This window comes from Gigantopelta aegis, chromosome 4 (assembly GCF_016097555.1).
Source record: "Gigantopelta aegis isolate Gae_Host chromosome 4, Gae_host_genome, whole genome shotgun sequence".
Lineage (NCBI taxonomy): Eukaryota > Metazoa > Mollusca > Gastropoda > Neomphalida > Peltospiridae > Gigantopelta > Gigantopelta aegis.
The window spans coordinates 32,774,406-32,790,391 of NC_054702.1; the positions used below are offsets into that span (position 1 = coordinate 32,774,406).

The window sequence follows — 15,986 nt, forward strand, 5'->3', positions numbered from 1 at the left end:
AAAGTTGCTACTGCTACAAGTTGCATCAACTGTTAATACCTTGATTGATTTGATTAAATAAAGCAAAATGTTTCTACAACAAAGGTATGTTAGTTATATATCTCTGAAAGTCCAAAACCTTTACTTTACTTTATGACAGTTTTGACTTCTTAACCAAAAAAACGTAACCATATTAATTTGGAAATTAATTCCTATGCTATCATATTGACTTTTTAAAAGTAATTTTTGGTTTTCAAATTTGCTGTCTAGTTGTCCGAAGTCCAAAGACAGTGATGACAGTCGAGCTCCGACCATGTGCCTGGTGTGTGGTCAGATGTTGTGTTCACAGAGCTACTGTTGTCAGAAGGATCTCGAAGGCAGTTCAGTGGGAGCAGCTACAGAACACGCATACTTCTGTGGGGCAGGCACGGGGGTTTTTCTCAGGTAAAATTTACCGTCTTTGTTGGTGTATGGGGCAAGACGTAGCCCAGTGGTAAAGCATTCGCTTGATGCACAATCAGTCTGGGATCGATCCTCGTCAGTCGGCCCATTTGGCAATATCTCGCTACGATCAGTGCTGCATGGCTGGATATCAAAGGCTGTGATATGTGCTATCCTGTCTGGGGGATGGTTCATATAAAAGATCCTTTGCTGCTGATAGAAAGGAGTAACCCATTAAGTGGCAACAGCGGGTTTCCTCTCTCAATATCTGTGTGGACCTTAACCATATGTCCGACACCATATAACCGTAAATAAAATGTGTTGAGTGCATGGTTAAATAAAACATTTCCTTCCTTCTTCCTTCATTGGTGTATATAACAGACACAAAAGCCATAGTTAGAAATAACCACAAGACTTTGTTTCACTGAATAGGAGGGGTGTAGCTGGGTGGTAGACCACTGACCTGAGCCACAGTGGGTGGGGTGCAGGATTGATTGCCATCTATGGTTTTGACTTGTTTAAATTTCTCATTCGAAACAATATCCCATCACTGGAAGGAAGGAAGGAACATACTAAAATTATTATTCTTTGACAAATGTTATCTGCATTATTGCTATGAAAGCTACAAGGCAAGTTCTGATTTGGTCTAGTGTCAGTCTAAGAGCACTGCTGTCCTTTACATTACAGAGTTCGAGACTGTCAGATACTGCTGTTAGCAGGAAAGACAAAAGGTTGCTTTCTTGCTCCACCATATCTAGACAACTATGGAGAAACAGATCAAGGATTGAGGTATGTTATCATCATGTACCGTCAGAATGTACTCACAATCAAAAGAAAGTATCCTAAAACGCAAACTTCACATTTGATGATAATTATTGTATTTCGAAATACAAGACTTACATCAACTTGTGTTTTTGTAATTTAGTGCCACTTTGAAAAAATTATCAATATTCTTTTGATCTATTTTCTTTTAATCGTCAATATATTAGCATGACACTAATTTAGACAGATGTTAAATTCTAAAATTGCAGTCGACTCCGCCCAAACCGAAGACACTGTAAGCATAATCATAAGAGTACCATTCAGTGAGAGTAGCATGGGTGAAATGTGTCTAATCCAACACTTTGTGTAAAAGGGCACATTTAGTCGGTCCCCTTTGAAGTCTACTGTATTTCTGTTGTCTTAAAGTAACATTAGCTGAAGTAAAGATTTACCTTTTTGAATATTTGTTTCAATTGCACATGTGCAAGTAAATGGAAAAATGAAATGTTTGCTAAGTAATAAGATCCTGAAGTTTCCTAATAACTTAGAATTATTTGTTAGCAGTTTAGAAATTAGAGTTAAAAAGATCCCAGAAAGTTCTAATTGGAGGATGAATTTAGTGTTTTGTAGGACTTTTTAGTTGTACTGTACAGTTTAATATTATTCAAAGTTTAAGCTGTCATTCACCAAATCACTAAAAGCAAATTACAGTTGATTTTGGAATGTATATGATTAAACAGCCAAAAAGCTAATTCAAAAATCAAATACATGCTATTAAATAACTTTTTAAAAACTTAATTTTGTTTCACAGCTAATTGAAACTTGTCTTTGGCTGTAGATTTTCTGACCGAAGTTACCAAATAATTATTGCTAATAATGGTTTAGGTCTAGCGTAAACCCTGCTATTGTTCGTAAAATACCACTATAGAACTTCTTTATTTTTAGTGAATCTTAAATGCTGTGTCTTAATTTTTCAGGCGTGGAAATCCACTGCATCTATGTGAAGAGCGATACAGCCACTTAAAGAAACTGTGGTTCACACACGCAATTCCAGAAACAATCGCTCATAATCTGGAATTCAACAGCAGTTTTACAACAATAGAATGGCAGAATCTTTGATTTATCTTTATTATTTAACTTGCTGCTCGTGTTGTGCAAGGACAGGGTTGTTATAGTAGTGTAGAACTAGTTAACTTATGATCTGTATGTGAACTATTTATTTGCTGATTTGCACATCTTTTGGTCTTATCCATCTTGATCACTTCATCAAGAGTCAAGACTGGGAAAAGATCAGACTCATTCTTTTCTTCTTTTTTTTCTCTTTTTTTTAACATTTGTGTGGAGTTTCAGTATACCTATGTCTGGGTGCCAAAAGTTTTAATTAAAATAATTTATATTTAGAAGAAGCACCGGTGATGGTGTGTTTGTTTTTTGTTTATCTTCTCTTTTTTTTTTCTTCTCTTTTTTTCAATTAACTACTTTTGCAATGTAGATGTCTTTCAGAATATAATTTGTTGTTAGGGAGGTTTTTTTTTTTACAATTATACACGTAAGTTTTGTTGGTTAAATATTGCATTTATTTATTGTAGTCACACGTACATTTTATGATTATTTAACCCAAGTCCATTCAGGATTGTCATAAAAATAGATGTTACTGAGAAACACTCACTGCATTTCGAAGTCTGAAATATTAGGATCATTTCAGTTGAAATATTTTGTTTTTGTTTACATAAGTACAGTCTGTTTTGTGTCAAAAAGGAACTAATGAATTGGCTTTTAACTTTATTATGAAAAATATTAAAACGTGTATAAATATATTGTATGTTTTAAACCCATACCAACTTACATTCAGTGTTCGAAATAAGCACTTGTCTGTTTGTCCCGACAAGTGAAAATCTATTTGAACAAGCAAACTGTGCCTCAGTGGTTGTCCAGTGGACAAGTAAAACATTTCAGTGCAAATTTCATTTTCAGCAATTAAAAATTTCATCCTTGTACTTGAATAAAACAATCTATTTATTTGGACAAGTGAAAATATTGACGGACAAGTAGATTTCTAAATGTATTTGTCAGGTGGACTAGTAATATGTTTTGCTTATTTCTATCACTGACATTAAAAAACATTTCATGGTAAATAAAGAAGTATCCTATCAACTTGCATGTGTTAAATCTCCTTTTTGATACAGGGAAGAAATCAACAGCCAAGGTAAAGCTATTGCTCATGCAGTTCTCTGTACTGCATATTGATTACTAGTAACAATTCAGGTTTCACTCTATCGTGGCTGTTCCTGCATTTTACCTTTACCCCTGTGTGTAAAGTGATATTTAATCTATACAATCTGATAGCAATGAGCATTTTAATATACTTTTTATTGAAAACCGTATCAGTCTGGAAGTATGTAGTCCATTGCAATGAAATTTGGTACACATCATCGGTTGGATAGGTCAATCACATTTCTCTCAAAAGATGGCTTGTATTTACACGTCATGTTGACAACAATATTCATTGCTTTTGATTTGTAACTTACAAAGATTTTTTTTAATTTATAGCTGATGACCACATTATAGTATTCTTCAGAATTTAGGCTCCAATTTTTTTTTTTTTTTTAATATAAAAATGTATTGGATGCAATGGTGTTTTATTTATATTGTGTGTTGTTGAAGAATATTTATGGGAGTTTGATCACCAAGTGACGTCTATGGTAAAATGAGATATACTTCGGAGACAAATTTTCCCAGACATTGTTTCTGTAAAATATGACATAAAATAATGATGCAAATGTTTCAACATAGTATTTTGAAAATGTTGAGGAGAAAAATTACTAGTGGTACCAGAAACTCAGAAGATTCTGTTGTATGTATTTGGACACAGAGTGACTCTTTTTGATGCTATAAACAGTGGAATCTGTGGCCAATGCTTTGATCTGATTGGACGAGAGGCATGGCTAAGTGACTGGTTCAGTTCGCTGACTGAAGTTGGAGCGTTAAAAAGATTGTTAGTATGACACCATACTATTAAATGATACATGCATATTAGTTCTCTTCCACACGTTGTTTAGCAATGAATCAGTTCCACCAGTAATAATAAATATTGTAAAACCATTATTCCAGGTAGCTGTTCATTAGCAGTTCTGTTGAATATTTGTACAAGATTGTATGTACATGTATGTTGGTACATATTTCGTTTCCAGTCTATTATTCGTAGTAACCATAATTTCAAGTCATTGCTATACCTGGTAGTTAAGTCACTGAACTATACTTTTTTTCTTTCTGTTTTTTTTTATAATTTTTAAATAAGTGCAAATTCAACATAACACAGCCAGCACACAATGATATAAACCTGTCAGTACTGTATAGATATCTAGCCATGGTTCTGTGGTTCATTCAGGTGTGATGTTACACACTATATTCGGTCTCACATTGAAAGAAGAGTGCTGTTTTAAGAGTTTCCAGTAATTTTGACCACTTCTCTTTTGATTTGTACAGCCGACTGTCATCTTTGTAATTAACCGATGTGGCACTTTACACAGATCTTTTTGCAGTCGGGTCCTGTCGACTACCATACACACATCGTGCTAAATATTGCACACAAAGATGAATTCCATAAATACAACTGCAATGAAGGCTGCCATCTTTGTCAGTTAACATAGAAGTGTTTCTTGGCTGGCTATCTACATGGCAGAGCCGGTTTAAGGATCCACGGGGTCTGTAGCACAAATAACAGCGGGAACCCCTTCTCAGGATATATATTTTTCAACCCCTTCGGGGAGAGGGGGAAAATGTAAATGAACACATCACTGCGGGGCCCCCTGAAGCGCGAGGCCTGTAGCACATGTTACATGTGCTACTAGGATAAAGCATCTCTGCTATATGACAGTAAATGTTTTTGGAAAAAGACCAATGTATGGCCACCACACCCCATTTACCAGGTAATGGTTTCCGTGCTGAGCATGGGTTACACCTAGTAAAATATAATTATATAAAGTGTTAAAATATTAGTTTCTGGTATGTTGTACCTCGATTTCAGTACAACATTGTCTAGACTTCAGTGTCCCTTTAATCAACTTAACCTAATGTATATACATTAACATGTAATACTGGGTAATGCGTGTACATAATATGCATATACATATACGATGTAACAAACATTTACATCTATCTTTGTATGTGTAATTTTATATGTATGTGCCTTGATATGTAAAGCAACACCGGTATTTTTACAAATGTATTATGTTCTACGACACTGAAACTTTCTTTGATGTTTTTGTTAATTGGTTTATTGCTGGGGTTTTGTTTTGGGGTTCTTTTTTTTACTTTAATATGTGTTGTGATGTTAAATAGTGGGCTTATTCAGTGGTTTTTTGTAGGGTTTTTTTTAATGAAAACTGCAAAACGGAGGCATTAATCTATCAATTTATAGATTTTTCTACATGAGCAGCCAGTGGATTCTTTCTGGTTGATGCAGGTTTTTAAAACTATACTCATTAATTAACTTGACCCAATACTTATATGTTAACACATACTGCTGGTTTATACATCTGTCTGCTTATCTCTGTATATGTATGTGTACATGTGTAAACTAACAAGGGCATTTTTACAAATGTAATACTCATTATGTCATATACACTGCAACTTGGTTTGACATTTTTAACATTTGGTGTAACTGCTGTGATGCTGATCAGCGAGAAAATTTAGTTTTTAATGAAGACTGAAAAAAGGATACATTAATAATCGGTTAATTTAAGATACTTTTCGACAAATGATGCCATTTGATTCTTTCTGGGTTCTAAAGAATAGACTACCATTTAAAGTATTGTCCATATTACATACTTTTAGAATTAGAGCCAGGTTTGTTTTAGGAGTAGTTTGTATTTTGTTTGTTTGATTTTGTGGTGATATTTTGGTTGGGGAGGTCATTTTAATTTTCTCACCTGTAATTCCTTTCATTATGTCTTTACCAGATATTGTGAATGTTCCTTTAAAGTTTATACGATAGCTTTGAAAAATAACTATATTCTATGTTTGTGAGAATAATACAAGTGCTATTTTAAACAGGTTTGTGTTAACTCTGCAGTTTGAATAAGGCAGGCTATTTATGGTAAAGCAAGGAAACATTATTGTTAGTCCAGCTGGATGGGATTAGGTTTTGTCTCCATTCTTCTATCCGTCTGTCTGTCTGTCCCACATATAGATTTGTGTATAGCTTTACCATGTACTGTTACAGATCAAGCTCGACTGTTATGGCTCTTGAACTTTGGAAATACAAAAATGTGTGGGGCTGTGTTGGGGGACATATATTGTGTTAGCAGTACTCTCAGAATGTTTGTTATTACTATTATTATTATTATTATTATTATTATTATTATTATTATTATTATTATTATTATTATTGTTGTTGTTGTATCAGAAGATGCCAGTATAATGTTTATAAGTGGAAGGCCAATGCACTCCCAGCCATCCCATTTCTGACACCAATGGACATCATACCATATCTGAAACATATAAAGGTAAGTATTGGTTAAGGCTTAGGTTATTGTTCTGTGATTAAAAACATTGCTTACTACCTATAATAACCGATGCTAACCAAACATTTACAAAACATAGTAGCGATGCCACTTTTCTGGTGTACTCTTTGGTAATCCTATAATTACGACAACTATGGTACTATTATTATTTCTTTTTAGTGAAGAAGTAATATCTTCGTCCTCCCAAGTTCTTCTGCAGGACAGTTGCCATTGGTTTTATATACACTGCATTGTAGTTTACACTGGAGTATGGTAGGTGAGGGGGGAATGTACGTTGACCCCTCCTTCCCCCTAGAAAATCCTATACACACATACACGCACAAGAAAACATGATCATATGGTACCTATCCAGTGATGACAAATAAATTTAGATTTTTTAAAACTAGCATTTATAGGTGTCTTCAAAGTTAAAATAAACAATGCATTTATTGTGTAACTTGTTACTCGAGCATCTTATTCATGAAAATATATAATCTTGACACTGATGTCTGTCCACAGTATTGTGTACATGAATTATTTTGATATTGTTCTTAAATACGGTATGTATCTTTGATAGGAATGAACTATTATACCTATTAATCAGAATGTTTTAAGTTAACACTAGCACATAACTTTGCAAGTTAACATGTGATATGTTTTTCTTTTTTTCAGTCTGTGATGACATTTTTTTGTTTGAACTTATTTTGCATGTTTATATGCTAGTAATCAATTTCACGTGTTAATGGTTATTTAATATGGGCAAGTTACTCATGTATAGTGTAAATTGTTAGCTGTAATTTGTAAATAAAGACCTTTACTAAAACATTGTTGCTTTGTTTTGTTTTTAGAGGGGTAGTAGGTTGTTTGGGTAGTGGGGGGAGGGGGGTGGGGGAGGGGGTATTAGTTACTTTTTTGTTTGGTTTGAGGGTTTTATTATTTCTAACGAAAATGAGTGTAGTATTCTATTACCAATATTAAATGTATGAAAAAAATATATATTAGAAAATTAAATAAACTTTGAGGTAAATATTACAAAAATTATACCGACACTAATATTCTAAACAAGTAAAATGTAATCTTGGGTCTTAAAGGTGCTATGTCAAATTTGCAATAATGGTGTTTCCCGACAAAAATATTTCATTATTTTTGCTTTGAAACATAAAGTTTATACCTTCAGCTACAAGCCTATAAAAAAATCACAACCAAATATTTTCATTTACTGGTAGATAAAAAAAGTATTTTAGTGGGTAATCTCAAGAGTGTGTCACATGTATTAAAGGGACAGACCCTAGTTTCGACCCGTGAAAATTAACCCTAAGTTTAGTTGATCTACAAACTTGTAACACATTTGGATAAATTTACAACTGAGTGAGACATGAGTCTATGACTTTGAAATGGTAAAATACCCTCTAAAAATAGACTAAACATAGGCTTCATAACTTACTTCTCCGATGCATGTGCGGTTTTAAAAATATGAGAAATACATTTTGCGACGTTAAATACACCAGGATGACCAAAAACACTTCGAATGCACAGAAATTGATAATCTAAACTATAAAATCTAAGTAAAGTATGATTTCAGTTGTCAAAAATGGTTATAATAGTCAAAAATATGCCTTAATATTTAAAAACTAGGTTATGTCCCTTTAACTAGTGACATCACTGTTTTATGTGTACTCATTCAACAGACTACGTTTTTGGTATAATTATTTGCAAACAACTCCCAAAGAAACAAAAGATGGTGACCATGCTATATTTATCCACAAATTATTCGGGGAAACCCCCCTCCTGTCCAGTATAAGACTTTTAAAAACATTCTTGAGTTAATTATAAAAAGATTATTTGTGGGATTAAGTAATTTGTAGTTAGTTATTACAAATAAATGTGGAAATAACGAAATATATTGTAGTTTCAACTTTGACATAGGACCTTTAAAAAGGCTCTAACAGTGTTGGCAAACTGTGTTTAGTGTGCACATACATGTATGATACAGGTAGCTCATATTGTGTTTATTTCAGCGTTTAATTACCAGTAAAACACACTTCATATAACACAATTTTGGTTGGTCAGTAAGCAGGTCAGTTCATCTCCGATTCTGATATAGTTTTTATTTGCCTTCAACTACTGATTTTCGGATAATTTTCACCAAACCTGTGCCATTTTGTCACTTTAAAATAAATTAAGACAAAAATAAATAAAGCCATTTTATTTTTGGCATGATGAATGTATTCATACTGTTTAATGAATTATTTTACAGATTAATAATTTTGTCATCAGAGTAAATAATAATCGTTCTTGGGTTGGGTTTTTTTTTCTCTCTCTTTCTTCTAAATGGTGACGCTAGTCGTTGTCTAAGGACCGATGAACACTGAAAACCGAATGTCAAATTTTTAAAGACACCGTCCACCAAGAGCGTTCGGGTAAAAATGTTTGTTGAAAACTTCACACATAGTTTCAGCCATATCGGCATTCAGCGCTCTGTTTTCACGTGTTCGTTCATTTCTTGTCACCCGAGTTTGAAGATTGCTGGTCAGAAAATTGTGTGCCGTCTGTGCATCCTGAAAAGGCGAATTCCTAGTTTGTCCAAAACTTGAATTATTTTCCTGGTTCCTACTTGAGGTATGTCTGGTTGCTGCCGTATTGCCACGATGTCTGTTTCTTCGCCAGTGACGCCATTTGTGTCTGTTATTTTGTCTTTGTCGCGGTCTTTGTCGCGGTCTGGGTCGGCTGCTAGCGTTGTTCGTTTGCTGTGCAGTGTTTCCCGGTTCTACAGTTGTGGAGTTTTGCGTGTCTAGACTACCGGTGTTGGAGTTTTGCGAGTCTAGACTACCAGTATTGGAGTTTTGCGTGTCTAGACTACCAGGATTGGAGTTTTGCGTGTTAAGACTACCAGTGTTTGAAATATCCTCTTGTTCCGAGCCGTTGTGTGTTCCTGCAATGCAAATTAGTGCTGCTTAGATTTTCGTATTTTTTTACTAAGCCTATGTTAAATAACGTTTTGCTATATCATAAGAAAAGTTAAACAAAATTTACATATTTTATATCTCAAACAATAGTGATATTGGCAACTTACGGTCTAAACAAATAAAAATGCAGACAAGGAAAGAAAGTAGGAAGGAAAAATTATAGATAGATATAAACTGGACAAAACAAACTGAAATTTCATTGAAAACTGACAGAGGAGAAATAGTCTGCATGATGTTACAAAACAGTTTGGAAGCGAAAACAAGTTTGATACGTTTTAAACGACGAGTTGTAAGAATATAACGGGCACGATCTACCATACTATCTTAAAAAAAAAAAAAAAAAAATTAAAAGAAATTTAAACGTCTTTATACAACTACAACTTCATAGCAAATATATAAGCCTGTACATGTATTTGCATTTCTTGAATTCATCACCCTGTCCTTGTGTAAGTGTTATATCTAGATATAACCCCAAAACAGCGAATCGATTTAGTATTCTGCCGACCGAGAATCGCGCATCTGCGGAGTATAACAAAGTGTGCTGATAAAACGTTTTGTAACACAACACCGAGTAAACAAGGTTAGTTGTTCAAGAAAATAAACAAGCCAGGTTGTTTTTTGGAAGGTACCACGGTCATTCAGAGTCTGTGGAAAACACCTCCAATAAAACAGTGTTATGTAATATAATCCTCGAGGCCAATGATTGGCGTCATCAGCTAAGTTTGCTACATGTAATTGATTACAGTTAGTATGCAGGAACTCTAACAAAGCAAGACTAGTGAAAAATACAACCTGACTACACCAACACCCCCGTCGATATGAACATATTTAGGAGTAGAATTGTATTTCACAGTCGGGGAAAAGCACACTCCTCTACCCCGTATCCCAAGTCGGGTGGGGGGGGGGGGGGGGGGAGGGGGGTCCAGTAAGGCTTATGAAATATTAAGGCGGGTTTCCGCAAATGTTTGCGTAATGCTAGGTTGAGACTATCAACTGTCATGACGGAGTTTTGTCAACTAGACAGTTACGTTGTAATTTCCCCATTCCCAACTTACGACGAGAGCACTCAGATTAACAACTAATCGATCGTGGAAGTTGTATACGACAAGAATCGAGTTGTAAGAGTGCTCGGATTGTTATTAGCAACTGAACAGTCGCAGAAGTCAAGAGATCGACGAGTTGGCCAACTTCATTGTGACAGTTGGTAGTCTGAGACTAGCATAAAATGACTGTCTCATGCAGATACGATTTTGATTGCGATAGCTGTTTTGTCAATCAGAATATATACAATTCCTAAAACGAGTTCCATAAAGTTTATATGTCCTTGTAAGCTTCTGTGCTATTGACTTAACTAGCTAATATTTAGACTTCTAATGTTTTAAGGGTACACAAAGTTTAATCTGTTTAGAGTCAGTTCTAGAAGCTTCTCCCTTCTTGGAATGAATGAATGAATGACAACACCCCCAGCACAAAATACACATAGGTTATTTGGCGTCGAACAAAACTTAGTAAATGGATATGAGTAATTAGTCCCCTACCGGTCCAACCGGAGGGGACTATTGGTTTCATCTCCGTCCGTCAGTCCGCCTGCCCCGCATATTTTCCGGATGTTTTTTGCAGAAGGCTTTGAGATATTGAGCTGAAATTTTGTATATAGTTTCGTCATGTACTGTTACAGATCAAATTTGACTTTCATGACGATTTACCCATTTTTGACGGAGTTATGGCCCTTGAACTTAGGAGATGTGAACATTTGTTTTCAGGACTTTTTTTCAGAAGACCTATAGATATTGAGCTGATATTTTGTGTATATGTTTATCACGTACTGTTACAGATCAAGTTTGATTTTCATGGCGATTTACCTATTGTTGACACAGTTATGGCCCTTGAACTTAGGAGATGTGAAAATGTGTTTTCCGGACTTTTTTTTCTGAAGACCTTTAGATATTGAGCTAAAATTTCGTTTATATGTTTATTATGTACTGTTACAGATCAAGTTTGACTTTCATGGCGATTTACCAATTTTTAACGGAGTTATGGCGGTCGAACTTAGGAGATGTCAAAATTTGTTTTCCGGACTTTGTTTTTTTCAGAAAACCTTTAGATATTGAGCTGAGATTTTGTGTATATGTTTATCGCGTACCGTTACAGATCAAGTTTGACTTTCATGGCGATTTACCAATTTTTTAAGGGAGTTATAGCCCTTGAACTTAGGAGATGTGAAAACAAAGTCGTTTGTTGCAATGCCTGGAGATATCAAGATGAAATGTTGCATATAGGTTTATCGTTTGTATATAGCTTTACAAATCAAGTTGAAGTTTAGTGGTGATTTACTCACTTTTCAAAGTTATGGTCCTTGAATTTGGGAGATACGAATAATTGTTGGGCCCTGTAGGGGACATGTATTGCTTTAGCAGTACTCTCAAAATTAGAAATTTAAAAAAAAGAAAGAAAAAGTAATACATGTACCACAGTTTAAATAGCAGTGAGGAACAGGTATAATACAATACAAAACATCAAGGTAAGTATATATATTTTAAATGTTTTAAACATATTTTAAAAATTAAATCTTGCTGGGCTTTAAAAGATTGTACGGTACCTCATTTCTGTCACCAAATATATCTTTTCTCTTCGGATTTCTAGGAATGTTACGCCATTTCCTTGAACTTCTATTATCTTTTAACATTTTGGTTCAATTACAAACATTTGCTTCTCTTCTGTAAGAAATTCCATCGCACAAGACAAAACATGAAAGCCAAAGTATGTTATCTGAGGTTTTGGACATAAATCGCGACTGCCCTATAAACAGGGAGTGCAGTTATCTGATTCCTATCAGACTTATCTGTCAGAAGTTAAACGCTTTCTGTTATTCCTTTGTAAAGATAACGGGCCTGCGTTGGAAATGGATAAATGTTTACGTAGTAATGTTCTGCGCTAAAACAAGCAAAATAAACAAGCAAAAGTGATGAAAAGCATTTTTCGAATAGCTGAAACAGACGTCTGAAAACATTGTAATGTTTGAACTTTTGGTCATATTTATGTTAATAAAAATATGCCATTCACACTCACGAATAATTAACAAACATACTCATACACACACACATATACTCGCACATACGTGCATACACATACACAACCCATAGGCGTCGGAAACGCGGATGAGAGAAAGGGGTGGGGGGTGGGGGGGGGGGGCACTGGCTTCCTATATATAGCAGACCCCATCCAGTTACTGTCATCGTCTGACACCACAAACATACATACACACGCACACACACACACACACACACACACACAAATGCGCGCTCGCACACCATGTTTAAAATAAATTAGCAATTTTAACCACTGTATTCAATTCCAAAATAAATATATCAAATTAACAATTTTTAAAGAACCTATCCTGAATTTGCTGCCATTGTGACGACATTTATAGTATAAACAAGAAAATGTATTTTAATTCTCTGTAAATATGAGAACGACCGTTTCGTTCATGCGTCGCTCGCGAAATTATATTAATCCACTTTTTGGCTGTCTTATTCAGGGCATTATGACAAGTTGCGCTAAAAACAAAATGGTTTATAAATTACCTGAATTTTGTTTTGCGTAACTCACAAATGGTTTATGAAAATTTTCAATTCTCAATTTTAGTCGTTAAAAAACGTCTGTTAACAAGAAACAATGGCAGCAAACGCGTCTAATAATCTTTTTTAAGAGTGGTTTGAGTGGTTTGTTAAGATGTATGTACAAGTAACGTTCTGAAACGAAACACTGCACTATAATGATGCTACATTGTACAATATTGAATACTATCGTAGTTACATTTCATTTAAATCGATGTGCTAGTGGTGTCGTCAAACATTTATTAAATCGGGGCGGGATCTGGTTCATTTGGTATCTAGCGCTCGCCTGAACTGCTTAGGTCCAAGGGTCGAACCCCCTCAGTGGAACTATTTTGTGGTTGTTTTTGCCCGTGAAAACCAGTGTTCCAGAACTAGTATATCAAATGTCGTGATATGTACTGCCCTGTTTGTGGGAAAATGACTATGAAAGATCGCTTGCTATTTATGGAAAACAAATGTAGCCGGTTTCCTTTGAAGATTACAAAATGTTTCGCATCTAATTATTGGATTATAGACGATGATTAATTAATCATTGTGTTCTAATGATGTCATTAAACAAAACAAACTTCTTCTGGTTTTTTCATTTTAAATCACAAAAACTCAATGGGTATGACAATAAGGAAGTTAAACAACAATGAAAAATAAAGTGCACAGAAATATTTGCAAAAAAGCAAGAAAAAAAGCAATTACAATGGATGAAGAGACAGCAGACTGCAAGAAGAGACGAGAATCATGAAATGAATCCACACAAATATAAGCGTCGGAAGTAGGGGAGTAAATGAAGATTGTGTATGCCTTACAAAGCCAATTAAAAAGCAGATAAAAACTGCCACTACACCCTCCCCACGACAGTGGCGGGACGTAGTCCAGTGGTAAGGCGCACGCTCGATGCGCGGTCGGTGTGGGATCGATCCCCATCGGTGGGCCCATTGGGCTATTTCTCGTTCCAGCCAGTGCACCACGACTGGTATATCAAAGACCGTGGTATGTACTACCCAGTCTGTGGGATGGTGCATATAAAAGATCCCTTGCTGGTGATCAAAAAGAGTAGCCCATGAAGTGGCGACAGCGGCTTTCCTTTCTCAATATCGGTGTGGTCCTTAACCATATGTCTGACGCCATATAACCGTAAATAAAATGTGTTGAGTGCGTCGTAAATTAAACCATTTTTTTTTTTTTTACCCTCCCCATGTCTGGCATCTTCAATACTTAGCTATGTTATTACTACATTACAGTTAATAGTTAGATTTGACCATAAGCACTAAGGGACTGTCCATAAATGTCAGTGGTTTTCATAATCCTAACAATGTTAGGATTGGGTTTGACCCCCTCATCCCCCCTCCCCTAATCCTAACATAAAAACATTGATATAATGTGTACTACAAGATGACTTTTATTGTACAATTGTAGAGAGCGCCGCCGCAAAAACTAGCCCCCAAAATACCGATGTTATGGCCTGAAAAGCAATCAGAACATGGCGTTTACCCCCTCCCGCGTTTCGAATTGTAAGAAACATTGACCTTCGATGGACCGATGTTTTACCTGAAAAGCAATCCGAACATGGCTTTTGCCACCTCCCCCCCCCCCCCCTTCTGAACATTGTTCGGATTGTGAAGCACATCGATATTTATGGACCGTCCCTAAAATATACCAGCTAAAAACGGCTTCCCTTATCACCTCCTGAAAGTGTTAACTATTTTCAAGTGACTATAATTTTAAGATACTACAGGTGTAAACTACGTTATATAACTGCCACCAATCCTCCTCAATGCTGGCATCTTCCAACACCTAGATCAGTGGCGGATCCAGGAGGGGGTGAATAGGGTGGCTAGCCACCCCTTCCCTTCCTGAACAATGTTCATTCCAAACGTATACCGTTACTTCAAAGTTTTGTTCAGGAAGATGCTAATAAAGCCATTCCGTTAGCGAAAATAATATGCATCGCCCTGTTGTCAATCAGGTGTACAATTGACTGAACTGAGTATGGCTTACATTGATGACACAATTAAATGGTTTTCGATATAATATTTTGTTGTGAATCAGGAAAACGGCAACAAATTTATCAACTTTATGGAATTATTAATTCGAAATTAGATCCTCGGAAATCAGTGAAATAAGGCTCTAAAATGTCCACAATGCTGAAACTTCAGGGGGCTTTGTCCCCGGAACCTTCACCATGGCTCAGCCCCCGCCGGTTCACTCCATCCCAACCCAGTCAACCCCTCTTATTATTTTCTAAATCCGCCACTGTAGATCCATGTATCGACAGATAGTACTAAATTCAAATTTAAGCACTAATATAAACATATACCATGAATTATTTGACGTATCACCGCCTGAAGGTGTTAACTAAGTTCAAGTATCTATATAACATCAAGTTATTACAGGTGTAGTATACTACGTTTTACTATTTACGAAGTAACTAGTAATACTACGTTGCTGCATGTGTTAACTACATTGAACTGTTTAACAAGTAACTAATTCTATTTAAGTAGTTTACCTGAACCCGACGAATCTGCCAAAACAGAAATGGCCAGAACGAGAAGTGCAAGAAGCGCCAGTTCCTTCATGTCTGGAAGCCGTTGTTTTCAATCTAGCATACAGTTTACTGCCACAGGTCTTGAAAAAATCTGAGCAAAACGTAAAACGCCCAAGTTATTTGTAATTTCTTTAGTTATCGGTGAGCTACTCTGGTCGTAGACTTTCCTCGGGGTAAT

The 15,986-nt window shown here is 35.5% G+C and overlaps 2 protein-coding genes across 6 annotated transcripts in view; one reads left to right on the forward strand and one right to left on the reverse strand.

The window, feature by feature from the left end:
* LOC121370404 (E3 ubiquitin-protein ligase UBR2-like) overlaps positions 1-7,509 on the forward strand; it is a 73,332-nt gene extending 65,823 nt beyond the window's left edge. For all 5 annotated transcript variants that reach the window (XM_041495600.1, XM_041495599.1, XM_041495601.1 and 2 more), the window contains 3 exons: positions 250-423; positions 1,108-1,209; positions 2,160-7,509. In XM_041495600.1, coding sequence (XP_041351534.1) covers positions 250-423; positions 1,108-1,209; positions 2,160-2,301 — 418 coding nt within the window. In that variant the 3' untranslated portion in view covers positions 2,302-7,509. The remainder of the gene's footprint in view (positions 1-249; positions 424-1,107; positions 1,210-2,159) is intronic.
* A 1,380-nt stretch (positions 7,510-8,889) lies between these two features.
* On the reverse strand, positions 8,890-15,924 carry LOC121372024 (uncharacterized protein DDB_G0283357-like). Its single transcript, XM_041498269.1, has 2 exons — positions 15,770-15,924; positions 8,890-9,618 (listed from the first exon to the last, which is right to left on the reverse strand). Exons 1-2 carry the CDS (start codon positions 15,837-15,839, stop codon positions 9,077-9,079), a joined length of 612 nt encoding a protein of 203 aa, XP_041354203.1. The 5' UTR covers positions 15,840-15,924; the 3' UTR covers positions 8,890-9,076.
* Between the last annotated feature and the right edge of the window lie 62 nt (positions 15,925-15,986).

What these genes read in the sequence shown, in the direction of transcription:
- LOC121372024 (XM_041498269.1), bottom strand. Translation starts at nt 15,839, where the DNA reads ATGAAGGAACTGGCGCTTCTTGCACTTCTCGTTCTGGCCATTTCTGTT. An exon ending in GGCAGATTCGTCGGGTTCAG is followed by an intron (nt 9,619 to 15,769) that starts GTAAACTACTTA and finishes TTTGCATTGCAG; the next exon opens with GAACACACAACGGCTCGGAA.